The 27,699-nt window shown below is 39.1% G+C and overlaps 1 protein-coding gene across 6 annotated transcripts in view; it reads right to left on the reverse strand.

The window, feature by feature from the left end:
* The window catches only part of ODAD2 (outer dynein arm docking complex subunit 2), a 266,790-nt gene that overhangs the window by 184,527 nt on the left and 54,564 nt on the right, over positions 1-27,699 (reverse strand). For all 6 annotated transcript variants that reach the window (XR_002785889.2, XM_064284958.1, XM_023548827.2 and 3 more), the window contains one exon: positions 23,082-23,229. Coding sequence is in view for 5 of the 6 variants with exons in the window: in XM_064284958.1 (XP_064141028.1) it covers positions 23,082-23,229 (148 nt within the window). In the remaining variant the exon portion in view is untranslated. The remainder of the gene's footprint in view (positions 1-23,081; positions 23,230-27,699) is intronic.

The raw sequence follows: 27,699 nt of genomic DNA on the forward strand, positions 1-27,699 counted from the left end.
TAGGTGCCGTCGAGTCGGTTCCGACTCATAGCAACCCTATGCACAAACAGAACGAAACACTGAGCGACCCTATGCACAAAGAGAACGAAACACTGCCCGGCCCTGAGCCATCCTTACAATCCTGCTATGCTTGAGCTCATTGTTGCAGCCACTGTGTCAATCCACCTCATTGAGGGTCTTCCTCTTTTCCACTGACCCTGTACTCTGCCAAGCATGATGTCCTTCAGGAACTCATCCCTCCTGACAACATGTCCAAAGAATGTAAGACACAGTCTCGCCATCCTTGCTTCTAAGGAGCATTCTGGTTGTACTTCTTCTAAGACACATTTGGTCGTTCTTTTGGCAGTCCATGGTATATTCAATATTCTTCACCAACACCACAATTCAAAGGAGTCACTTCTTCTTGGGTCTTCCTTATTCATTGTCCAGCTTTCACAAGGATATGACGCGATCGAAAATACCATGGCTTGGGTCAGGCACACCTTAGACTTCAAGGTGATGTCTTTGCTCTTCAACACTTTAAAGAGGTCCTTTGCAGCAGATTTACCCAATGCAATCCTTCTTTTGATTTCTTGACTGCTGCTTCCATGGCTGTTGATTGTGGATCCAAGTAAAACGAAATCCTTCACAAATTCAATCTCTTCTCCCTTTATGGTGATATTGTTTATTGGTCCATTTGTGAGGATTTTTGTTTTCTTTATGTTGAGGTGCAATCCATACTGAAGGCTGTGTCTTTGATCTTCATTAGTAAGTGCTTCAAGTCCTCTTCACTTTCAGCAAGCAAGGTTGTGTCATCTGCATAATGCAGGTTGTTAATGAGTCTTCCTCCAATCTTGATGCCCTGTTCTTCTTCATATAGTCCAGCTTCTCGGATTATTTGTTCAGCATACAGATTGAATAGGTATGGTGAAAGAATACAACCCTGACGCACACCTTTCCTGGCTCTAAACCACTCCGTATCCCCTTGCTCTGGCTGAACAACTGCCTCCTGATCTATGTAAAGGTTCCTCATAAGCATAATTAAGTGCTCTGGAATTCCCATTCTTCGCAATGTTATCCATAATTTGTTATGATCCACGCAGTCGAAGGCCTTTGCATAGTCAATAAAACACAAGTAAACACCCTTCTGGCATTCTCTGCTTTCAGCCAGGATCCATCTGACATCAGCAATGATATTCCTGGTTCCATGTCCACTTCTGAAACCGGCCTGAATTTCTGGCAGTTCCCTGTCAGTATACTGCTACAGCCATTTTTGAATGATCTTCAGCAAAATTTTGTTTGCATGTGATATTAATGATATTGTTCTATAATTTCCACATTCAGTTGGATCACCTTTCTTGGGAATAGGCATAAATATGGATCTCTTCCAATCAGTTGGCCAGGAAGGTGTCTTCCATATTTCTTAGCATAGATGAGTGAGCACCTCCAGCGCTGCATCTGTTTGTTGAAACATCTCAATTGATATTCCGTCAATTCCTGGAGCCTTGTTTTTCGCCAATGCCTTTAGAGCAGGTTGGACTTCTTTCTTCAGTACCATCGGTTTCTGATCATATGCCACCTCTTGATATGGTTGAACATCGGCATATCTTTTTGGTATAGTGACTCTGTGTATTCCTTCCATCTTCTTTTGATGCTTCCTGCATCATTTAATATTTTCCCCATAGAATCCTTCACTATTGCAACTCAAGGCTTGATTTTTTTCTTCAGTTCTTTCAGCTTGAGAAATACCAAGTGTCTTCTCCCCTTTTGGTTTTCCATCTCCAGCTCTTTGCACGTGTCACTATAACACTTTACTTTCTCTTCTCGAGACACACTTCGAAATCTTCTGTTCAGTTTACTTCTTCAATTCTTCCTTTTGCTTTAGGTGCTCCATGTTCAACAGCAAGTTTCAGAGTCTCCTCTGACATCCATCTTGGTCTTTTCTTTCTTTCCTGCCTTTTCAATGACCTTTTGCTTTCTTCATGGATGATGTCCTTGATGTCATTCCACAACTCGTCTGGTCTTCAGTCACTAGTGTTCAGTGCATTAAATCTATTCTTCAGATGATCTTTAAATTCAGGTGGGATGTACTCAAGGTCATATTTTGGCTCTTGTGGACTTGCTTGGATTTTCTTCAGTTTCAGCTTGAACTTGCATATGAGCAATTGATTGTTCCACAGTCAGCCCCGGCCTTGTTCTGACTGATGATATTGAGCTTTTCCATCGTCTCTTTCCACAGATGTATTCAATTTAATTTCTGTGTGTTCCATCTGGCGAGGTCCATGTGTAGAGTTGCCGTTTATGCTGGTGAAAGAAGGTATTTGCAATGAAGAAGTTGTTGGTCTTGCAAAATTCTGTCATTCAATCTCTGGCATTGTTTCTATCACCAAGGCCACATTTGCCAAATACTGATCCTTCTTCTTGTTTCCAGCTTTCACATTCCAATCACCAGTAATTATCAATGCATCTTGATTGCACGTTTGATCAATTTCAGACTGCAGCAGCTGATAAAAATCTTCTATTTCTTCATCTTTGGCCCTAGTGGTTGGTACATAAATTTGAATAATAGTCGTATTAACTGGTCTTCCTTGTAGGCATATGGATATTATCCTATCACTGACAGCGTTGTACTTCAGGATAGATCTTGAAGTGTTCTTTTTGACAACGAATGCAAAGCCATTCCTCTTCAAGTTGTCATTCCCAGCATAATCAATAAAACACAGGTAAACATCTTTCTGGTATTCTCTGCTTTCAGCCAGGATTTATCTGACATCAACAGTGATATCCCTGGTACCTCATCCTCTTCTGAATCCAGTTTGAATTCCTGGCAGTACCTTGCTGATGTATTGCTACAATCACTTTTGAATTATCCTTAGCAAAATTTTACTTGTGTGTGATATTAATGATATTGTTCAATAATTCCTGGATTCTGTTGGATTGCCTTTCTTACATTTCTTTCAGTAGCCATTACCTACCTACCTGTTGCCATAGAGTTGATTTTGACTCATAGCGACCCTGTAGGACAGAGTAGAACTGCCCCATAGAGTTTCTAAGGAGCGCCTGGTGGATATGAACTGCCGAACTTTTGGTTAGCAGCCGTAGCTCTTAACCACTACTCCACCAGGGTTTCCTCAGTAGCCATTAGAGAGATGCAAATTAAAACTACAATGAGATACCATCTCACCTAAACATCAATGGCACTAATTTAAAAAAAAAAAAAAGACAACAGGTGCTGGTGAGATCGTGGGGAGACTAGAACTCTTACACACTGCTGGTGTGAATGTAAAATGTACAACCATCATAGAAAATGATATGGCGCTTCCTTAAAAAGCTAGAAATAGAAATACCATATGAACCAGCCTTCCCACTCCTAGGTATATACCCTAGAGAAGTAAGAGCCATGACACAGATAAACATTTACACATACACAAATAAACATTTACACATCGATGTCATGGCAGCATTTTCCACAACAGCAAAAAGATGGAAACAACCTTAGTGCCCAAAAACGGATGGATATACAAACCATGGCACTTACACACAATGGAATACTCCACAATGATAAAGAATAAAAAAGAATCCACAAAACATCTCACAACATGGATGAATTTGGGCGACATTATGCTGAGTGAAATTAGCCAATTACAAAAGGAATAATATTGTATGAGACTACTGTTATTAAAAAAAAGTAAAACAAGAAAATGTTTACACACAGAAAAAACACATTCTCTGATGGTTACCAAAGAAGGAGAGTAAATTACTAAGTAGATAGAAGCCACGTGGTAATATTGGTGAAGGGAAAGGCAATATACTCTATGAGGAAAGTCAGCACAACATGACAAAGGCAAAGAAAGACAATGAAAGAAACACAAGAACAAAAGGCAACTATGGCAATTACTATAACACAGGCAATCCTGCAACAACACTATTAACAAACAATAATTTACAAGAGATACATAGGTAGATGGGTATGCTAAAGAGGCATGGGATGGTATAAGAGAGCATACCCATCAGCAGATATAGATTAGGTTGTGAATATAGCTACATACATATCTATAGATGTTGCATGTATACAAAGACAGACAATAGAGCACACAAGAGGTACAGTCACGGAAACTACTTATGCACAACGAAACATCTCCTGGGATGAAGATACTAGGCTTGGAGGCTAAGGACCATAGACTCGTGGGACATCTATGTCAACTGGCATAACATGGTACACAAAAACAATGTTCTATATCTTACTTTGGTAAGTAACATTTGGGGTCTCTAAAGCTTGCAGGTAGCCATCTCAGATACACCTAGTGGTCTCTTCCCATCTAGAGTAAAGAAGAGTGGAGAAAACCAAAGACTCAGGGGAGCAATTAGTCCAAAGAGCTCATGGGCCACATGTACCACAGCCTACAGACCCTGAGACCAGAAGAGCTTGATGGTACCACTATTGACCACTCTGAGCAGGATCACAATAGAGCATCCCAGACAGAGAGGAAGAAAAATGTAGAAAAATCAAATTCATAAAAAAAAGACCAGACTTACTGGCCTGATAGAGGCTGCAGGAACCCCTAAGACACCCCTCCGACTTAAAACTGCAGCCATTCCTGGAAACCACTTTTCAGCCAAGCAATAAACAGGCCTATAAAATATACAATGACACCTGAAAAGAGTGTGCTCCATAAAGAAACAATTATATGAGACCAAAAGGGCAACATTCGTCCAAAAGTAAAGATGAGAAGGCAGGAATAGGTAGGAAATCAGATGAAAGGAAATGGGAAACCAGGGCAGAAATGGAGAGTGTTGACACAGTGTGGGGATTGCAACCAATGCCATGGAACACTTTGTGTACAATTTGTTGAATGGGAAACTAATTTGCTCTGTAAACCCTCACCTAAAACAGAATAAAAAATACATTTTTAAAAAAGCTATCAATAAGGAAATAGTTAAATTATTGAGCTATATATATATATATATATATATATATATGCAATGAAATACTGTGAAATAATTAAATTGACCGAGCCATATATGAAAGACAACCAAGACATAATACTAAATATAAAAAGCAAAATATAGAATAATAGTTTGATTCCATTTCATGTGTAAAAATTATATATGTGTATGTATATAAACAGAAAAAATATCTGGAAGGGGACTTTTATTCTTTCGCATTTATTGAATTTTTATAATAAGCATATATTAATGTATTATTTTTATAATACTTTAAGATTTTAAACACAGAAAAGAGTAAGGGAGCACTAGAAAAGAAATATATCCTTCTGTTATGCCCTGCATGCCACAGACATATCAGCAGGCCACAGCCTGCCAGCCAAACCATTCAGAGACAAAAGCTGGGACAGGAGTCCCCAACCCTGGCCAGCAGGGAATATCAAAGGATAGTGGAGCTTCCAGACTAAAAAGAAAGGCCTGGTGATTTACTTCCAAAAATCAGCCAGTGAAAACCCCATGAATCACAATGGTCCAATCCCATTGTGAATGGGGTCGCCATGAGTTGGGAGCCGACCCGACAGCATTTAACAACAACAATGGACCAAAAAGGACATGGATTTTAATATCTTTCCTAAAAATATGCAGGGTACATTAATGATTAGAATAGGTTTATAGATATAGGTAAAATGACAGATTGTTATCAAATCTGGTAACTCTTAGACTCTTCTTAACGCTTATATTTAGAAATACTTGAGCAGGCAAACCTCTGTAAAAGGACGTGAGTATGTGTTCTTAAAACAAAAAGCACAATAGCCTAGTGCATTATATAAACTGGAAACTAGAAAATGCTACTTTTCTAAATCCATTTAGCTTCTCGAATAAATTTGGGGGTAAAACATATCTTGAGGAGCAAAAATAAATCTTGCTGCAAATACATCGAGCAACAAATTCCCCAGGAGATCTATGATATTTTCAGATCATTACATAAAATTCAAAATTCTTTCCAATCAAAAATCATATAAATAGCTAGATGGGTGGTGTATGTTACATAATTACGCTCTAGCGGCCTAGCTCACAGTACATGTGAATGAATGGATAGACGAATGATGGATGAACAATGAGTTAAAACTCAAGGGATCTCCCTTGAGAGCTTTAATATTGTAATTTTCCAATAGCTAGAGAGACGTGGTATTAAAATGCTAGGTAAACAGTTATGAGCCAGTAGCACTTGCGTTTATATGCATACTCCCTGTTTATATCCATACTCATCTAATTTTCTTGACTCTGCTTATTTTCTACTCTTATTTATTGATGATAGCCAATAAGCAAGGAGAGTTTAAAACTTAAAAAATAAAGAAATTAATATTTTACCTCTGAAAGTACAGATTCCCCTCTGGAGATGGGAAGCCTCCCCATCACTTCCACCATCTCCTTTGTCCTCTCCCCCTCCACCATTTGAGGCCCAGGCCTGGATCTCTCAAAGAATCAGGAAAGCCCATTAGCACTAAAGTTATGCAAATCACAACTAGAGTTATGGCAAATTGGATGTGATGTATTGAATTGTGTCCCCCCAAAAACATATACCGTAGTCCTAACCTCTGGTATTGGTGAATGTGACCTTGTTTGGAAACGGGCTTAGAAGATGTTATCAAATAACAAGAAGTCATAGTGGAGTAGAGTTCATCTTAATTCATCCTGATAGTGATGTCCTATAAAAGAGGAGAGGAGACAGAGAGGGAAGATGGCATGTGAAGACCGTCTACCAAGGAACACCAGGGCTTCCAGAAGCTGAGAGAGACGGGAAGCATCTTCCCCAAGAGCCTTCCCAGAGAACTTTGTCACCCTGCTGACTCTGAATTCATACTAGCCTCAGGAACTATGACACCATACATTCCAGCTCTTTAAAGTTATCGACTTTGTAGAATTTTGTTATGGCAGCCCTAAACAAAAAACAAACCCAGTGCCATCAAGTCAACTCTGACTCATAGGGTCCAGTCCCCAGAGAAGGGCATCACGCCTGGTAGAGAGTGAATAAAACAGAGGAAAACCCTCAACAAGATGGATTGACACAGTGGCTGCAACACTGGGCTCAAACATAGCAATGGCTGTGAGGATGGCGAAAGACCGGGCAGTGTTTTATTCTGTTGTGCATGGGGTTGCTATGAGTTTCCACCAACCTGATGGCACCTAAGAACAACATTGTTCCAGGAAAGGTTTAAGGTGGCTTAGATACAAGTGAAGGAGTCTTGGCTGTGCAGTGGTTAAATGCTCAGCTGCTAACTGTAAGGTTGGCGGTCAGAACCTACCAGCCGCTCCTCAGGAGAAAGATGTGGCAGTCTACTTCCATAAAGATTACAGCCTTGGATAAACTCTACAGGGCAGTTCTCTCTGTCCTGTGGGGTTGCTATGAGTCTGAATCGACTTGACAGCAATGAGTTTTTGGTTTTTTTTAGATATAAGTGAGGAATCCCTGGGTGGCACAAATGGTTAAGCACTTGGCTACTAACCAAAAGGTTGGTGGTTCAAATCCACCCAGAAGGCACCATGGAAGAAAGGCTTGGTGAACTATTTCAAAAGGTCACAGCCGTTGAAAACCCTAAGAAGCAGTTCTACTCTAAAACACATGGGGTTACCATGTGTTTTTTCTTTATTTCTAAAATGAAGGAGAAAAAATAAGAAAAACTGGTACAAAGGGAAAATAGGGCTAGGAAAATTAAATGGGGCTGGAAGGAGGGTTAACATACCAGACAGATGCCAGGAAGGCCTCAACACTAACAAGCGAGCCACAGGTTTTCTTCAGGGCTTTTTAGCAATTAAGGCAAAGTGAAGCAATACAACATATGGGGAATGGGGAGGGAAGCGTGGAAACACAATTGTCCAGGAAAAACACAATTATTCCTGAAACCAAGACTGGAGATGATTATCTCTACCGGTCCTCATAGAAAACTGTCATGTCAGAGTCACATTTTACTAGGCTATGAGCCAATGACCTCATGCTACTCAATAAGGAACTATACAACGTAATCTCAGTTTGCAGCTTCTTGTTGATCTAGCTTTTCCAGAGGAGCTTTTGAAGGATGCAGATGAATGAGAGGACTACGTATTCTTCAGGCAGCCAACCACATACAGGGCTTCTCTGAGCTTTTGAAAGGTGTTACATGGAAGCAACTATAAGATTACCCCGTAGTTAAGTCCATTTATGTACGATAGAGTTATTTTTTTCCTAAAGTTTCAAAATATCAAGTTATTTAATCCCATCATGAATCACTTTGTGCGTATATTCTCAGGAAAAAGAGATATGATTTTAAATATTCCTTTTTGATAAAATATGTCATTTAATTAAATTTAAAATAATTATGTAAATCATTTTAAAGAGTTCTTTTTTATTGTGTTTTAGGTGGAAGTTTACAGGGCAAATTAGTTTTCATTCAAAAATTTATACGCAAATTGTTTTGTGACATTGGTTGCAATTCCCTCAATGTGTCAGCACTCTCCCCCTTTCCCTTTCCACCCGGAGTTCCCTGTGTCCATTAGATCAGGTTTCCTGTCCCTTCCTGCCTTCTCATCTTTGCTTTTGGGCAGGTGTTGCCCTTTGGTCTTGTATACTTGACTGAACTAAGAAGCATGTTCTTCACATGTGCTATTGCTTGTTTTATAGGCCTGTCTAATCTTTGGCTGAAATATGGACTTCGGGGATGGCTTCACTTCTGAGTTAGGGTGGCGGGGGGCTATAGTCTCTGGGGTTCCTCCAGTTTTTATCGGACCAATAAGTCTGCTTTTTCGTGAATTTGAAATTTGTTCTACATTTTTCTGTCCAGGACCCTCTATTGTGATCCCTATCAGAGCGGTAGGTGGTAGTAGCCGGGCTCTACCTGGTTCTTCTGGGCTCAGGCTGGTGGAGGCTGTAGTTCACGTGGTCCATTAATACTTTGGACTAATATTTTCCTTGTGCCTTTGGCTTTTCTTCATTCTCTTTTGCTCCAAACATGATGAGACCAATAAATGTGTCTTAGATGGACGCTTGCAAGCTTTTAAGACCCCAGGCACTACTCACCAAAGTAGGATGTAGAACATTTTATGAACTACGTTATGCTAATTGACCTAAATGTCCCCCAAGACCATAATCCCCGCTTTCATCACCAGTGACTTGGTCCCTCAAGGTGTTTGGATGTTTATAGGAAGTTTTCTATGACTTTGGCTTGGTCAGTTTGTGCTGACTTCCTCTATATCGTGAGTCATCTTCCTCTTGACCAAAGTTAACACTTGTCTACTATCTAGTTAGTGATTTCCACTTCCCGTCCCTTCTCTCCTTCATAACCATCAACGATTGTTATTTTCTGTGTGTGAACCTTTTCTTGGGTTTTTGTAATAGTGGTCTCATACAATACTTATCCTTTTGTGATTGACTTATTTCACTCAGCATAATGCCCTCCGGATTCATCCATGTTGTGAGATATTTCATGGATTCATCATTGTTCTTTATGGTTTCTAGTATTCCATTGTGTGTATGTACCACGATTTGTTTACCCATTCACCTGTTGATGGGCACTTGGGTTGTTTCCATCTTTTTCCTATTGTGAATAATGCTGCAATAAACATGAGTGTGCATATGTCTATATGTGTGATTGCTCTTATGCCTCCAGGATATATTACTAAGAGTGGGACTGCTGGATCATATGGTATTTCTATTTCTAGCTTTTTAAGGGGGTGCCATATCATTTTCCACAGCAGTTATACCATTTTACATTTCCACCAGCAATGCCTAAGAGTTCCAGTCTCCCCCCAACCTCTCCAATATTTATTTTTTGTTTTTGTGTTTGTTTTGATAAGTGCCGGTAATGTTGGGTTGCAATGGTATCTCATTGTGGTTTTGGTTTGCATTTCACTAATGGGTAATGATCTGGAGCACTTCCTCATCTGTCTGTTAGCCAATTGGATGCATTCTTTGGCGAAGTCTGTTCATATCTTTTGCCCATTTTTTAATTAAATTATTTGTCTTTTGTTGTTGAGGTGTTGAAGAATTTTACAGATTTTAGAGATTAGACCCTGATCAGATATGTCGTAGCCAAAAAACTTTTCCCAGTGCGTAGGTTCTCTTTTTACTCTTTTGGTGAAGTCTTTCGATGAGCACAAATGTTTAATTTTTAGGAGCTCCCAGTTACCTAGTTTATCTTCTGGTGTTTCTGCATTGTTAGTTATGGTTTCTACCAAATTTATGCCATGTACTAGGGCCCCTAGCATTGTCCCTACTTTTTCATCCAAAATGATCCTTATCATTTTAGGTTTTATATTTACGTCTTTCTTTGATCCATTTTGAGTTACTCTGTGAGTATGGTGTGAGGTATGGGCCCTGTTCCATTTTTTTACAGATGGACATCCAGTTTTGCCAGTACCATTTGTAAAAAGACTGCCTTTTCTCTATTTCATGGACTTTGTTCCTTTGTCAAAGATAAGCCGACCTTAGGTGGATGGGTTCTTGATTCTGTTCCACTGGTCCGTGTGTCTGTCACTGTACCAGTACCAGGCTGTTTTGACTACAATGGCTGTATAGTAGGTTCTGAGATCAGGTAGTGTGAGGCCTCCTACTGTGTTCTTTTTCTTCAATAATGCTTTGCTTAACGGAGCCTCTTTCTTTCCCATATAAAGTTGGTGATTAATTTTTCCATCTCATTAAAGACTGCTGTTGGTATTTGGATTGGGACCACATTATATTTGTAGATCACTTTGGGTAGAAATGACATTCTCACAATATCGAGTCTTCTTATCCATGAGCATGGTATGTTTTTCCACTTATGTAGCTCTCTTTTGGTTTCCTGCAGTAGCGTTTTGTAGTTTTCTTCGTATAGGTCTTTTATGTCCGTGGTTAGATTTATTCCTAAGTATTTTATCTTTTTGTGGGTTACTGTAAATGGTACCATTGTCCTGTTTTCCTTTTCATAGTAGTCTTTTTTGGTATATGGGAATTCAACTGATTTTTATATGTTGATCTTGTATCCTGCTAGTCTGTTGAATCTATTAGTTTCAGTACTTTTTTTTATGTAATCTTTGGGGTTCTCTGTGTATAGGAGCATATCTGTGAAAAGGGATAGTTTTACTTCTTCCTTTCCATCTTAGATATCCTTTATTTCTTTTTCTTGCTTTATTGCTCTAGCTAGGACCTCCAGCACAATGGTAAATAGGAGTGGTGATAAAGGGCATCCTTGTCTTGTTCCTGTTCTCAGGAGGAATGCTATGCTTTAATTGAGGAAAAGCAACCCCAAATCATATACCAACTAGAAAAAACAGTATTTTTATATTACTTCAGTTAACTGAGTTTCAGAATCAATGTGCATGAAGGAGTCTACCTTGGGATAAAAATAAACCAAAACCAAACCTGTTGCCATCACGTTGCTTCTGACTCATAGAAACCCTGTAGGACAGAGTAGAACTGCCCCACAGGGTTTCCAAAGCTGTAATCTTTATGGAAGCAGACCGCCACATCTTTCTCCTGCAGACCAGCTGCCAGGTTTGAACCACCCACCTTTCAGTTAGCAGCCAAGTACTTAACCACTGTGCCAAAAGAAAAACACTGTACTATCACATTCTTCATCTCTTTAAGTAAAAACTTAGTGAAAAAGCAGACTCTAATACTGCCTTCCAAAAATGAATACTGAATTAGCTTTACACAGTGGGAGTGCTGTAGTCAACGAAGTTTATCTGAGGCACAATTAGTACTAATTCAAAACTTTTTCCAAAAATGAGTAATGAATTTCCCTTGAAATAAAAATAAAAGGAGAATAATACTTTTTGTGTGTGGGTAATGTAAACATACAAGCAACACACATTTCAAGGAACCCAAATACTTAAAATGTGTTCACTTCTTACACTAATGTAAGGAAACATAACTGCAAACTCTATTGAGTAGAAATTTTGCTAGATGATGGGATTTAATCTCTAAAGTCAAAAAAACCAAACCCCTTGTCGTCAAGTTGCTTCTGACTCCTTGCCACCCTATGGTATAGAGTAGAACTGTCCCATAGGGTTTCCAAGGAGCAACTGGTGGATTCAAACTGCTGACCATTTGGTTAGCAGCTGAGCTCTTAACCACTGTGCTACCAGCTGGTAATTATTTTTTTAAAGGTCAAAAGTCCTCCTACAGAAAAAATAGGGACAATGCTAGGAGCCCTAATACATGGCATAAACAGTACATAAAACATTACTATCAATGCACAAATACCAGAAGAAAAGTTAGATAACTGGGAGCTTCTAGAAGTCAAACACCTATGCTCATCCAAAGACTTCGCTAAAAGAGTAAAAAGATTACACACAGATTGGGAAAAAGTTTTTAGCTATGACATTTCCAATCACCATCTGATCTCTAAAATCTGCATGATACCGCAAAAACTAAACAGCAAAAAACCCAATTAAAAATGTGCAAAGGATATGAACAGACACTTTACTAAAGAAGACATTCAGGTGGCTAACAAATACATGAGGAAGTGCTCACGATCATTAGCCACTAGAGAAATGCAAATCAAAACTACAACGAGATTCCATCTCACTCCAACAAGGATGGCATTAATCCAAAGAACACAAAATAATAAATGTTGGAGAGGTTGTGGAGAGACTGGAACACTTATACACTTCTGGTGGGAATGGAAAATGGTACAACCGCTTTGGAAATCAATTTGGCACTTCTTTAAAAAGCTAGAAATAGAACTACCATATGACCCAGCAATTCCACTCCTTCAAATATACCCTAAAGAAATAAGAGCCTTCACACAAACAGATATATGCATACCCACGTTCATTGCAGCACTGTTTACAATAGCAAAAAGATGGAAGCAATCAAGGTGCCCATCAATGGATGAATAAATAAGTCATGGTATATTCACACAATGGAATACTACGTAATGATTAAGGACAATGATTAATCTGTGAAACATTTCATAACATGGAGGAAACTGGAAGGCATTATGCTGAGTGAAATTAGTTGCAAAAGGTCAAAAATATTGTATGAGACCACTATTACAAGAAATCTAGATAAAGTTTAAATGCAGAAAAAATATTCTGGGATGGTTAAGAGGGTGGGAAGGGAGGGAGAAGGATATTTCACTAACTAGAAAGACATAGATTTTTTTAGGTGGAGGGAAGGGCAACACACAACAGAGGGATAGTCAGTACAACTGGACTAAACCAAAAGCAAAGAAGTTTCCTGAATACAACCAACTGCTTTGAAGGCCAAAGTAGCAGGGTTGGTGGTCTGGGGGCCATGGTTTCAGGTGACATCTAGGTCAACTAGCATAACAAAATCTATTAAGAAAACGTTCTGCATCCCACTTTGGTGAGTGGCTTCTGCAGTCTTAAATGCTAGCAAGCGGCCATGTAAAAAAAAAAATGCATAAATTGGTCTCAACCTACCTGGAGCAAAGGAGAAGGATGAACACCATAGACACAAGGTAAATATGAGCCCAAGAGACAGAAAAGGCCACACAAATCAGAGACTCCATCAGCCTGAGACCAGAAGAACTAGATGGTGCCAGGCTACCAACAGTCATTGCCCTGACAGAGAATACAACAGAGAAACCCTAATGAAGCAGGAGAACAGTGGGATGCAGATCTCAAATTCTCGTAAAAAGACCAGACTTAATGGTCTGACTGAGATCAGAGGAACGCTGACGGTCATTTTCCCCAGACCCTTTGTTAGCCCAAGATTGGAACCATTCCTGAAGCCAACTCTAGACAGGGATTGGCCTGGGCTAATAAGATAGACAATGATACTGGTGAGGGGTGAGCTTCCTGGCTCAAGTAGACACTTGAGACTATGTGGACAACTCCTGTCTGGTGGCGAGATGAGAAAGAAGAGGGGGACAGGAGCTGGCTGAATGGACACAGGGAATACAGAATGGAGAGGAGGAATGTGCTGTCTCATTAAGAGGAGAGCAGCTAGGAGGACACAGCCAGGTGTGCATAACTTTTTGCATGAGAGACTGAGCTGATTTGTAAACTTGTACCTAAAGCACAATAAATAAATTAATTAATTCAACTATTTTTTAAAAAGTCCTCCTACTCTTCATGTCTCTAAGATACTTTTTAAAGTTAACCAACATCAGTGTAACAGCCTATGTATTAACTTAAAGAACATTTCTCATGAGAGTGGCACTAATTTTCCTTCCTAACTACTGAAGTTTATTTGGGTACAGAAACCCTATGAGGCCGTTCTACTCTGTCCTTTAGGGTCGCTATGAATCAGAATCGATTCAATGGCAATGAGGTTAAACTGTGAACATTGTTTTCCATTTTAGTAAGATTCTTTATAAAAGGAAAACATTGTACCTTCTTCATCTCTTTAAGTAAAAACTTAATAAAAAAGCAGACTCTAACACTGCCTTCTAAAAATGAATATTGAATTAACTTTACATGGTGGTAGTGTCGTAGTCCACAAAGTTTATCTGAGGCGCGAATTAGTGCTAATTCAAAACTTTTTCCAAAAATGAGTAATGAATTCTAAGTGTTCCCTGTTTAATTAGTCCCTTACTCAAATGAAGAAAACCAAACAAAAGAGAAGACCCAAAGACACATCAGCAAAGTCTGTAGGCCTTGTGGGTCCTGAATTACTTGACAGTGAAACAGAACGAACAGGCAGCAGGCAATAAAGATACAGCCCTGGCCTTGGTCCCAGGCCTCTGCGCGGCCTGGAGCAAAGGATTTCTCAGCTTTTCCACCAGTGCGACCAGGAAAGCACTACCTGCCGCTCAATATCCAAAACCCGAGTAATGGGAAAGGAATTTAATTAACTGTAATGGATTATAATGCACATCAAATTCCTCCGATGAAAAATCACATAACTCCCAATTACCACTTAGAAGAACTCGTTAACCAATTTAGGTTTTGTGGGCTTTTTTTAAAAAATCAGTTCATTCAAGATCATACAGGAACCAAGCCCCACAAGAGCACTCTTGACAACGGTTTTCAAGCCTGAAAAATGTCTCTACCAAGAATCTCCCCTCAGAGAGGAAATCCAAAACGTCGCAGGGAGAGAGCCCGGGAGTCTATTCTGAGGTCTCGTGGAGTTTCTAATATGAATGTCTTCTACAGGTCGCTCTGGAGTAGAGTACTAGTCACGACCGCCCTGCGGAACCACCAAGCATGTTCACTTATCATGACCTGAAAACTCTGAATTTGTGGATATGTAACAGAACAGGTTAACCAGCAGAGCTCCCTGGTTCACCTGCAAGGTAAAATTCACACCAGCATTTTCTGAGCTCGGTTCTACAGGATAAACATATTAGGCCCTGCATCTCACCAACACATCGTGGGTACTGATGTCAAGCTGACTCTGTCTCATGGCAACCCCACGTGTTACAGAGCATAACTGCTCCATGGGGTTTTCTTGGCTATAATCTTGGTGCATGCAGATCCCCAGACCTTTCTTCCGCAGTGCCACTGGTGGATTCGAACCACCAACCTTTTGGTTAGTAGCCTAGGGCAAAATATTTGGACAACCCAGGGACCGAGATTGTGGATGGGGAAGAGAGTAATATGTGTGCCCAGTTATAACCCTATCCCGCCAACAATAGTCTACATCAGCCCTTCTTCTCTGCTGAGTTACATGTGTCCATAATTTTCCCCACAGATCTCAACCTCACCATTCCCCTAGAATCTGGATAATCATGATTGTCCCAAAAGAATCCTCAAGAGTGATGTCATATTTGTGAATTTATATTAATTAATCAACCCATCATTTCCCCAGTCTTTATATCTAGTTCCTTGTAGTTTTAGAGTGCTATTGTTTTTAACTGTTATCCAGTCAGTTCCAACTCATGCTGACTTTATATAATAACAGAAGGCAACGTCGCCTGGTCCTGTGCCTTCTTCATGATTGTTGGTGTGTTTGAGCCCACATCTGCGGCTATTGTGTCACTCCATCTCATTGCAGGGTCATTGAGAGATCATTTCATTCAGTGTGCAGGAGCTTTCAAATGGAAAGACACTAACTTCAAAAATCGACATTTTTCTCTTTTGCTTCACATTTTTTCTAATCATTTCCTTAATCACTGCTTTAATCAATGTTTTTATTTGCTAGCTATTTGCATAAAATTACTAAATAAAATGTTTTCTTCAAAATTTAAAAAAGATTGATGAACCAATCTACTTACAGGGTGGCAAACTAATACGTAATGAAACACTGTTAGTTAAATATAGGGATTTCGATCCAAAAATATGGCCTTATCTGTATTAACTCAAATGAGGCAGCTACTTTCTGATTAGCTATTAAGAGGTCACATTCAAAAATGAATAAAAAGACATAGATACAAACAGGTCCACACACTCCACACTCTCTTTTCAGTCCCATTAATTTCCCTGGCTCCCTAAACAGCATTTCTATTTCAAATAAATAATTTGAGTTTCAGTTCTTTATTTCCAACTGTTGCATGGGCTATTCTATTTGAGTATTTCACTCTTCTTAAACATAATCATCTCTGAGCCAAACACTCCCCATTAGCTCACTTATCTTCTTTCTTGGCCATTTCTTCACAGCTTCCAAGGACACTACCCTATTCCCAGCCCCCAACACACCCTATCAATGCAACCCCCTTGTTACAGACCTCCTGGCTCTCCCACTCAGATTCACTCTGCAAACCACCTGCTCATGGGTTCATTTTTCTCTGTCATCATGACTCCCTGCTACTCCAGCTGGACTCTGATCAAAATCCCAGGTGCAGAAATAGGCATCCCACAGGGAGGAGGTATGTCAGGAGAAACGGCTCAGGGAATTAACCTAGATTCCTCCACTATTGCAGCGAGCAAGTACTCAGAAATGCTCTGGGCTTGCTACCAATCACTCACCCCTGGTAAACAAGCAGGCAGGCAGGCAAAACCAAAAAAAAACCCACTGCCATTGAGTCAATTCCAACTCATAGCAACCCTATAGGACAGAGCAGAACTGCCCCATAGAGTTTCCAAGAAGCACCTGGCAGATTCTAACTGCCGACCTTTTGGTTAACAGCCGTAGCACTTAAACACTACGCCACCAAGGTTTCCAGCAGACAGGTAGCACAGTATAAAACCTCTGTGAGAACAAGACAGATTCTTCAAGGACCCAGTGGGATGCTCACCCTGATGAATGATATCCTCCACAGCAAGGCATCCTAGAGGAAAGTCAAGGCCAGGGAAGCTCACTCTCCATAGGAGAGAAGGCCGTTCTGTCTCCTGCTTTGTCTGGTCGAGGAAGGTGTATGCTTTATATTAAAGAAACTCATATCCTTTGCCTGCATCTGTTAGTGTCTTTCCATCAAGTGTTGTTTCCTTTGTGACAGTTTCCCACCAGGGAAAATCTACGTAGGAGGACATGGGGCTAAAAAGCAACCAGCCTCCGCCTGGACCCAGATAACACCCCAAATATACTGAAAGAGATGGCACACACTCGTTATCAGGTATAGCCACAACAGTCAAAGTTAGTGACCCAGACATAGCCTGCCCTGGGAGCCATTTGAGGCTGAAGTCTGAGCTTCTCCCGGTGTGCCTTCTCTGGCCATGAGCACAGTCTGGCAGCCCTCACATGGATATTGTATAGAACGTGAGCTCTGAAGCCCATCTGCCTTGATTTAAATCCTGCCGCTCCCCTTTTACTAGCAATTACTTCTCAGTGCCTGCACTATAAAATGGTTAGCCATTAGTATCTAGTTAGATCCAAAGCCAGCTTGCAGCCTGTTATCAGAATTTCATAGCAGCATTTCCTCATCCACCTGCCACAGAAGAACCAGGCTTCCCAAGAGCCCCTAAAGTCCCACTGCCGTAAGCATGGCCCAGCTGAAGGAAACACTTTGAAGTAGAGGCAGCTGCCTCCAATGTTGCTATGAGTAACAGTACCTAGCTGAGCCTGGGGCTGATGCCAGGAAGGTATCTTATCCATTAGTGGCAGCCCCAGGGAAAATGCCCACAGGAGAGGTAAATCATGATTCTACACCTAGCCTCAGAGATCTCTCCAAACTATTTAGAAGCTGACTGACCATTTTCTAGACATCACCCTAGTCTTCATGATTTTCCTCTTGGATTTACTGATTCTATAGTATTAAATTCCATACCTGATCCATTTCAATCCACAGAGAAGCGGATTTCATGAGGCTTTCAAGAAATCAGGATTGAGCAATGTTTTTTCTGTTACGCATGAGGTCACCGTGAGTTGGAACCAACTCAACAACAACTAACAACAACACTAATGTGTATGAAATGCAGAACTATGTATAATTATGACTTCTGAACATTTTACCTAGCTTAAAAGCACTCATTATATTAATTTATAATATACTTGTGAATAATAAGTCCACATTTCAAAAAACAATCCTACAACTCTCCTATTACTTCACAAAGGAGTTCTCCATACACCTTAGTCAGAAATGGGTGAAACTTGACTGTATTTTTAGAGATATTCACAGAACGAATGTGTGGCATAACATCTCCCCCAGTCACTTCAACTGATCAAAAGAAAAACATCCTAATTGTAAGATTTCAAAGCAGTCCTGGCCAGAGGAGAAAATGCTGTCCATGTAAAGCTAGTAAAGGCACCATAAAATATACATACAAAGAAAAAGTGAGGAAAGACAGGAACCAGAGAAGGTGCGGAAAGACGTTAACAGCACAAAGAACAAGTCTGACTCAGGGCGAGGAAAAATGGCTCTTATGGAGCTGAGAGGGAAGAACAGCCAGACCTTGCTCCCTGTAGGCCTCGTTCTCTCCCCCTCATACCATTTGGGCAGGAGATGGAAGAAGGAGGCTGTGCTCATTAACAAGACACCCTGGGGAATACAGAAATGAATTTAACACAATCCCACTGCTCAAGGAGTAGCTGATAAGACACACAACCCAAAGCCCAACAATAGTAGAAGGCAAAGGGTATTAATCAATAACAGTAGCTGAAATAGGGGTCTATTGCTTCATTTAAAACTAAAGCACAAAGTTACAAGCTTTGAGGGGAAAAAAAGACATTTGGAAGTTGATGGGTAAAAATGCAATCTATTCATTAATTAAAAAATTAAGTTGCCTTCAAAAAATCTGCATTAAAAGAATATATACATAGATAAAACTTGCAAGTTGAAATGAACATATGTCAAAACCAAAAAATTAAATACAAACTCCCTTTACTTATGTGCCAAAATCTGAGCTCATAGTTCTGGATAAATAATAAGCTATAGTTCACTGACCTGATTGCGTATTAACGAGTTCATCAAATTTTTTTTCAATAATCACAGACACTGCTCTACTTGGAAAATGGTAAGTAGAAATTCAGATCGACGTTAACATTTCTCTGCTAGTTTAAGTCTACATGAGGCATAATTTTATAAATTAAAACGTCAGTTGTATTTATTTTGAGATGACTTGGAGGCATTCAATCTTGCATTCATAGACTTTTAACATCTCTTTGTGTCTCCATATAAAACATTTATCAAAATGTCAAAAACCTTGAAATCATTTGTAGATATACTTTCTCTTTTATTGGTTATGTTAAGAATATTTACCAGTGGGAACTATAAGAAGTCCAAGAAATTTACTGTCTGGCCAAAAGTATCACATTTGCACATGATTTATTGATGAGTAACTTGTGCAAGCTTAAGTAGCACTTCATCAATAAATGTTTTCCTTAGCTGTTCTGGGGTAGAAATAGTGCATCCCTTTTTGGCCTAATACTATATGGACTTACCCTAAAGAGCTGAAACACTCACGACAGTTGTCTACTAATTGGACTATTACGTGAAACTCTTCGTCATGTTCACTGGGCGGGTATTATTGAGGATGTCCACTCCCTCACTCCGTGTCTGCCCCATTAAGGCTCAAAGGGGAAAATTCGTTCTGTTCTTAGCACCAGGCTGAGTTATCCTCATTGGCAACTGGTTTATTTTTACCTTATGATGGTAAGAGTCTCTTAACTGATTGTACTTTTCCTCCGTTTATTGGTTGCTAGAAAGCATAAAGCAAAAATTGAAGGCCACCTGTGCAAGTCAAGAGGACTTTGTGCTGTACATTTTCTATAATAATATGCAATGTAAGTAATCATTGCCAACAGTTAAGTACTTTGTACTAAGCATTTACATGTGTTATATTTCATTTAATTTTCATAATAATACTAAATTATGAGAATATTAACTTTCTCATCTTGACCAATGAGGAAACTGAAGCTTAGAGGGCTTAGGTGACTCACCCAAAGCCACTGAACTAGTAAGTGGCAGAATCCCAACTCCACCTAAATCTGTCCAACACCAAAGACCATTATTCTAACTACCCCCTTACTCTGCCTCCTGACTCCTGTTATTTCTCCACACCTGTGACTCTGTTTCCTTTTACTAACGAAATAAACCTAATGGGCCAGGACTCTTTGGATAAACATCAGTGACTCCCAGTTCTTCTTCCAAAGGCCATGTCCAAGCCCCTAAGACTCAAGCCACTGGCTCCAGCCACTCACATCTGAGAGAGTGGTGAGTGTCAAAGTTCTCTGCCGCCAGTCCCCATTCCCCACCCCAGAAGACATGCTTTTTAAGTGTTGAGGGAGAGGAACCACGACCAGCCCTGTTGTTCAGTAAAGGAACAGAGGTGTCAAGGTCTCCTGAGGGCCCCGGGTCCAGCATTGTGGCTGTGCATGCCAGGCACTGGGTTCAGTTGCACAGTCTGTGCACTGCACAAAGACACCTGTCCGAGGGGTTTAGAGGAGTGTGAAAGCCTGCCTGCGCTCCACACTACAGTTTCCAAATTCCTGACAGATATTAATCTCCGTGATTCAGGAATAAAAAATGGGAATTCCCAAGAATTCTCAAGAATTCCCAAATCCTAAGTTATTCTGTATTTTTCATATTTATGTGATTTTAAATAATAATGAGTGATCATAACCGTAAGTAGTGAATAATTTTAGGTAATGGAGATTGTCTGTAAAAAGAAAAAAAAAGTCTATATAATATATGCACAGTTCATTATTACTATAAAGCAATATATTATGACACAATTATACATGTAGAAATCACCTCTATCTGATATAGGCATTTGATAATAAAAACATTAAAAGAGGGGAACATTAACACAAAATATATGTCAAATAGAAATCATTAAAAATTTAAAGATAAAATTAAAAATATTTTATATCATTCTTAAAGTGGAATTTTAAAACACACAAGGCATTGATTGTCCTATTGAATAGTGTTGATCTTCGTTTCACGACAAATATTCCAGAAGTAAAAAAAAAAAAAGTTTAGTTTTGCATTGATATTGGTCAAATCATTAGGAGGCTTCCAAAAGCACTGCGAAGCTGGGCATGAGGGTTTGCTTCATTTCCTTTTTTAATGTTACAAATGTTGCATAGGCTTGCCCTGATTTTGATTTGGCCACTGAAATAGATATCGTTTTTGCTAATTCAGATTTTAGATGGCTTTCCGGTTTCCTGTTGGAATGTTCCACAACATGAACATCTCCTCTGCTAAACTGCTTGCAGAGAGCAAGTTGCGGTTTATAACAAATACTCAAAAACTGGAAAATGCCAGCAAATATTACAGGGTATATCTAAATAACATAACATTTGGACCTCCAAACCAGCTTGATAAGACTACACAGGATCACAGGAATTTCTAACTTCAGGACTTATTTTGCTACCAGTATTTTTTTTTATAGGACTTGAGGAAACCCTAGTGGCGTAGTAGTTAAGAGCTATGGCTGCTAACCAAAAGATCGGCAGTTCAAATCCACCAGTTACTCCTTGGAAACCCTACGGGATAGTTCTACTCTGACCTACAGGGTTACTGTGAGTCAGAATCAACTCGATGACAAAGGGTTTAGTTTTTTTGGTTTTATACGACTTGAAGGACCCCCGGTGGTGCAGTGGTTAAGAGCTCGGCTGCTAACCAAAAAGGTTAGCAGTTCAAGTCCACCAGCTGCTCCTTGGAATCCCTATGGAGCAGTTTCTACTCTGTCCTATAGGGTCACTACAAGTTGGGATCGACTCAATGGCAATGGATTTGGTTTTTTGTTGCTGGTGGTGGTTTAATAAGATTTGTATAAAGTATACTATACATGTAAACATATTAATATTTATTTTTGCAACAAGGTCTCACCATTAGCAGCAGACAAAGCCACGAACACACTTACAACATGCAAAAAGCTATAAGCGAGACTGACCATGAGCTTAGTCGTGACCACTTCTCTCCTACCTGGCTCCTAAAAGTTGTCAGCATTTTCTGTTCTTGCTTTCCACGATACCAGTGGATTCCTTCAAACCAGTAATGTCTCTATGTTGACTATTAAACTTTAATTCTTAAAGGAGAATTATAAAACTTTTCTCCATTTTTTCCAATCTGTCGCCTAATTTGTCTGGGATCTGGGATTCAGAAAAGCACATAACTTTTTCTGAAGAATTCTGGGAATTCCAGCTGAGGCAGGAATGGTCAGCTTGTTTTACAATTAGTAAAATTAAAATATGATATTTTTGTGACTTAATCACCATTTCATGGTGCAGTGGAAAGAGCATGAGTTTGTGAAATCAGACGTATGCTAAGTTCTAGGCTGTGTCACTTACTAAGCACCTCACAAAACTATCTGGCTACAGCTTAGGCTTTTACCATCACATAAATACTGCTCACATTTCCACTGCAGTAATCCCTTTCCTTCATATTTTAACTTCATTAATTGTAAAAAGAGCTAAAACTATTAATATAATAAATCTTTTTTACAAAAACTGTCAAGTTCAGTCTCACACTGCAAGTAGGCTGATAAGGCATGAGGGACCAAGTATTTATCCAGAAAGAATCACTTAATGCGTTATCTTAGTCACATTCACTGCAGAATAGCATCAGCTGGAATGCTTTGCAACTGGTGGGAATTCTTATTGCCATGCTAGCATCAAGCTCGAGGGGTAGGGAAAGCAGTGCCGCTGCGGTGACTGTCGCTGCCAAACTCCCCTCTCTCTAACCAGGGGAGAGGGCCGGTACTGGGCAGCCTGGCTGTTCCATGCGGACTAACCTCACCAACCTAGGGTAATGAGACCTTCCCCTGTGAACACCTTTTTTTAATACATAATAAGAGGGATGCTTACTGCCCTTATTGGAAAGAAATATATAATAAACTTGGAAGTAGAATATCCATTTTGGGGAAAGGATTTTTAAAATGAACATTGAAAATAAAGCACAAAAGGTCTTTCTTACCTTTAAGTATTTCACCAGCTTCTGAATTTGCCAATATTCAGACGGCAAATCAGCATTTGCCTCCTGACGATGATCGGGTGGTTCTTCATCTTCCTCACTCTCTGAGGAACTCTCACTAATAATTTCCTCAGGCTTGTCAGTAGCCTTACTAAGAACGACACCAACAAAAATATATGTAAGCTACAGCATGAACATGGTTATAATGATAATATTTCAGCAACACGTGTATAAGCAACAGATAAGATACCAGCACCTCCTGAATTCTAGATCTTTGTTAGGATCTACATGAGGAGATAAATAAGTCCATGTCTCTAGAGCAGATGCGGTTGAGTATTATTGCCCTAAAACCAAAAACCAAACCCATGGCCGCCAACTCATAGTGACCCTATAGGACAGAGTAGAACTGCCCTGTAGAGTTTCCAAGGAGCGGCTGGTGGATTCAAAGTGCTGACCTTTTGGTTAGCAGCTAAGCGCTTAACCACTGTGCTACCAGGGGCCCATTATTGCCCTAGGTTCAATAATAATAAAGAAAAGAGTGAAATATGAACAAGGGAATTAAGTAAATGTCCTAAGACTGTGCTATATAACAAGGTAGCCACTAGCCACATGTGACTATTTATATTTAGAGTTACTTAATTTTATTTACTTAAATAATATTAAAAATTCAGTTCTTTAGGCATACCAGCCACATTTCAATTACTCAATAGCCCAGGTGGCTAGCGGCTACCATGCTGGACAGTGCAGATATGGACCATTTTCATTATTGCACAAAGCTCTATTGCTCAGTCCTGCAAATACCTTAAAATGAAAGAGTCTCCCTTACCAAAGGAAGTCAGTAGTCAGCACCTTCCTATTCATGATGCCTAAACTAAAGTATTTGGAAGGGCACAAGATGTCAAAGAAGACCAATGACCTAAATCAGGTTCAGGAACAAGGAGTTAACTACCAACTCCGAGAGACATTAGCACGCTAAATGCTGAGTTCCATAGATACAGACCACACTCGACAGTTTAAGGCATAGACAACATGATCACAAGAACTTTGGTAGATCACTAGGAGTGGTTACAGTCAAAAACACAATTTGAAAAATCAATGAAACAAAAATCTACCATGACTGTATTGGCCTAATACCCTATAGAGCTCCTTCCTGCACACTCATTGCACCAGCTGGTCCCCATCTCCCCACCCATGAATGCACGTCTTCCAGTTGCTAGCTTATTAAACCCACAATGATGTCTCAAGGACTCTCATCCATCATTCACATGTGAGGAGGTAGTCAACCCAAGATATTTATCTTGATATTGTTTCCCAGATCTTGTATTTACATGACAGAAATAAACTCTCAATGGTCCTGTAGTGAAGCAGGACTTGAGGCAAAGAAGATCTGTAAGAGAATCACTGCCCTCATGGAAGAGGTTCGATAAATGCAAAGAAGGGGAGAGAGTGAAGCTTTCGGTGTACAGGATGAGGATGTACGGAAATTCATTTCCTTATAATACGAGAGTGTCAGAGGAAAAGGCTTCTGTTAGAAGGAGGAGAGAAGAGGGAGGCTCATTCAGATGAAAGCAGTACAGAGCATCATGGGGAAGAGAGTACTGGAAGAGACGGTCTCAGATGAATATGCATTTAGTGCCATACCCAGGGATAAGAGGTGCCTGTCACCCCCTGGAGCAGTGTGTCCATTCCAGGTCCAAATACTTATAAACTAAACAACACACCTCTAAATAATCCATGGCTCAAAGAGGAAGTCTCAAGGGAAATAAAAAAAAAAAATACACTGAACTGAATGAAAATGAAAATACAACTTATCAAAATTTGTTGTATGTAGCTAAAGCAGTACAGAGAGGGAAATACATAGCACTAAATGCTTACATTAGAAAAGAGGAAAAGTCTCAAGCCAATAATCTAAATTCACACCTAAGTAAACTAGAAAAGAAGGAGCAAAATAAACCCAAAGCAAACAGAAGAAAGGAAATAATAAAGAGCAGAAATCAGTAAAATTGAAAACAAAAACACAATTTGAAAAATCAATGAAACAAAAAACCACTGCTTCAAAAGATCAATAAAACTGACAAACTTATAGCAAGACTGACAAACAAAAAAAGAGAGAAGACACAAATTACCAATATCAGGAATAAGTTAGGGTATATCACTGTAGATCCTAAAGACATCAAAGGGATAAAGAAATACTACAAACAACTTTACATAAATTTGACAACTTAAATGAAATGAATCAGTTTTAAAGTACCAAGTACCACATCTCACCCAACATGAAGTAGACCATTTGAATAGCACTACAACTATCAATGAAATTTAATTCATAATTTTAAAATTCCCAAAAAGAAATCTTCAGGCCCTGATGGTTTCACTGGAGAATTCTACCAAATGTTTAAAGAACTAACACCAATTCTATACAATCTCTTAGAAAATCGAAGAGGAGGGGAACAATTCCCAACTCATTTTATGAAGCCTGATATCAAAATGAGACAAAACAGTACCAAAAAACAAAACAAAAAAAACCTCATGATGACCCAGTGAAACCCAGTGCCGTCGAGTCGATTCCGACTCCTAGCGACCCTATAGGACAGAGTACAACTGCCCCATAGAGTTTCCAAGGAGCACGGCGGATTTAAGCTGCTGAGCCTTTTGTTAGCAGCCTTAGCACTTAACCCCTACATCACCAGGGTTTCCACCTCATTCTATATGCCAATATTTTGTTAAGAATTTTTGCATCTATAATCACCTCATGATTACAGATGCAAAAATTCTTAACAAAATATTAGCATATAGAATTCAGCTACATATAAAAAGAATTATACACCATGATTAAGCAGGGCTTATTGCAAAGACACAGTCTGGTTGATATTTGAAATTCAATGTAATCTAACCATATTAACACACTAAAGAAAAAAACTCACACAATCATATCAATTTATATTAAAAATGCATTTGACAAAAGTCAATGCCCATTCATGATAAAAACACTCAGAAAATGAGGAATAAAGGAAAACTTCCTCAACTTTACTAATATGTACAAAACCTACAGCTAACATCACGCTTATTGGTGAAAGACTAAATGTTTACCCCCTTAGACTGAGAGCAAGCAAGGATGTCCACTTTGACTACTGTTATTCAGCATTGTACTGGAAATTCTAACAAGCACAATAAGGCAAGAAAAGGAAATACAAGGTACACAGATTAAAAGAAAGGATTATAACTTCCCTTTTTTGCAGATGATGATTTATATGGAAAATCCCAAGGAATATTAAAACAAATTCCAAGTACTAGTAAGTGGCATACAAAAATCGGTTGTATTTTTATGTACTAGCAATGAACACACAGAAACCAAAATTTAAAATACAATTCCATTTACAACTGCTCCATAAAAAAAGACAAAACAAAATGCTTAAATGTAAAATCTAACAAAACATATATAGGATTTGTATGGCGAAAACTACAAACACTAATGAAAAAGAAAACAAAGATGATCCAAATAAATAGACATACCACGTTCATGGTTTGGAAGACTTCATTTAGTAAAGATGTCAACTCTCTCCAAGTTCATATACAGATTTAATGCAATTATATATATATATATATATATGTAGGTAAGATTTACCTAAAATTTATAAGGAGAGGCAAATAAACCAGAATATCTAAGAAATTTTTGGAAAAAAAAAAGAATACGAGGAATCACTCTACCAGATTTCAAGATTTATTATACAGCTACAGTAACCAAGACTTTGGTGGTATCACCAGAGGGCTAGACACAAAAAATCAGTACAACAGAACAGAGACCCTGGTAGCCCCACACAGGTAAAACCTACTAATTTTTGACAAGGTGTAAAAGCAATTCAACAAATGATGCTGGAACAATTGGATATCCACAGGCCAAAAAAAAGGAACCTCGACCTAAGTCTCATACTTTATTTTAAAAATAAAATAGATTACAATCTTAAATGTAAAACTATAAAAACTTTTCAAAAAAAAAAAGAAAGAAAGGAGATAGTCTTTGGGACCTAGGGCTTGACAAAAGCACAATCCACAAAAGAAAAAAAAAAAATCAATGAATTGGACTTCATCCTAATAAAAACTTTTGTCCTGTGAAAGACCCCGTTAAAAGAATGAAAAGACAAGTTACGGAGTTGGAGAAAATATCTGCAAACTACATATCAGACAAGGGTCCAGTACCCAGAATACATAAAGAACTCTCAAAACTCAGCATTTGAAAAAAACAATCTAGTTAGAAAATGGGCAAAACATATAAAGAGACATTTCATCAAAGAGAATATACAAATGGCAATAAGCATATGAAAATATGTTCAACATTACTAGCCATTAGAGATGTACTAAGACCACAATGAGATATCACAACACACCATTTTTGTTGTTGCTGTTGTTGTGTGCCATCAAGTCAATTCCAATTCATAGTGACCCTATATGACAGAGTAGAACTGCCCCATAGAATTTCCAAGGAGTGGCTGGTGGATTCAAACTGCCAATCTTTTGGTTACAGACTGAGCTCTCAGCCACTTCGCCACCAGGGCTCCACACAACATTTAGTACTTCTAAAATAAAAAATAGTGGCAATACTAAATGTGGTCAATGGTGAAAACCT

The sequence above is a fragment of the Loxodonta africana genome, chromosome 4 (assembly GCF_030014295.1).
Source record: "Loxodonta africana isolate mLoxAfr1 chromosome 4, mLoxAfr1.hap2, whole genome shotgun sequence".
NCBI lineage: Eukaryota > Metazoa > Chordata > Mammalia > Proboscidea > Elephantidae > Loxodonta > Loxodonta africana.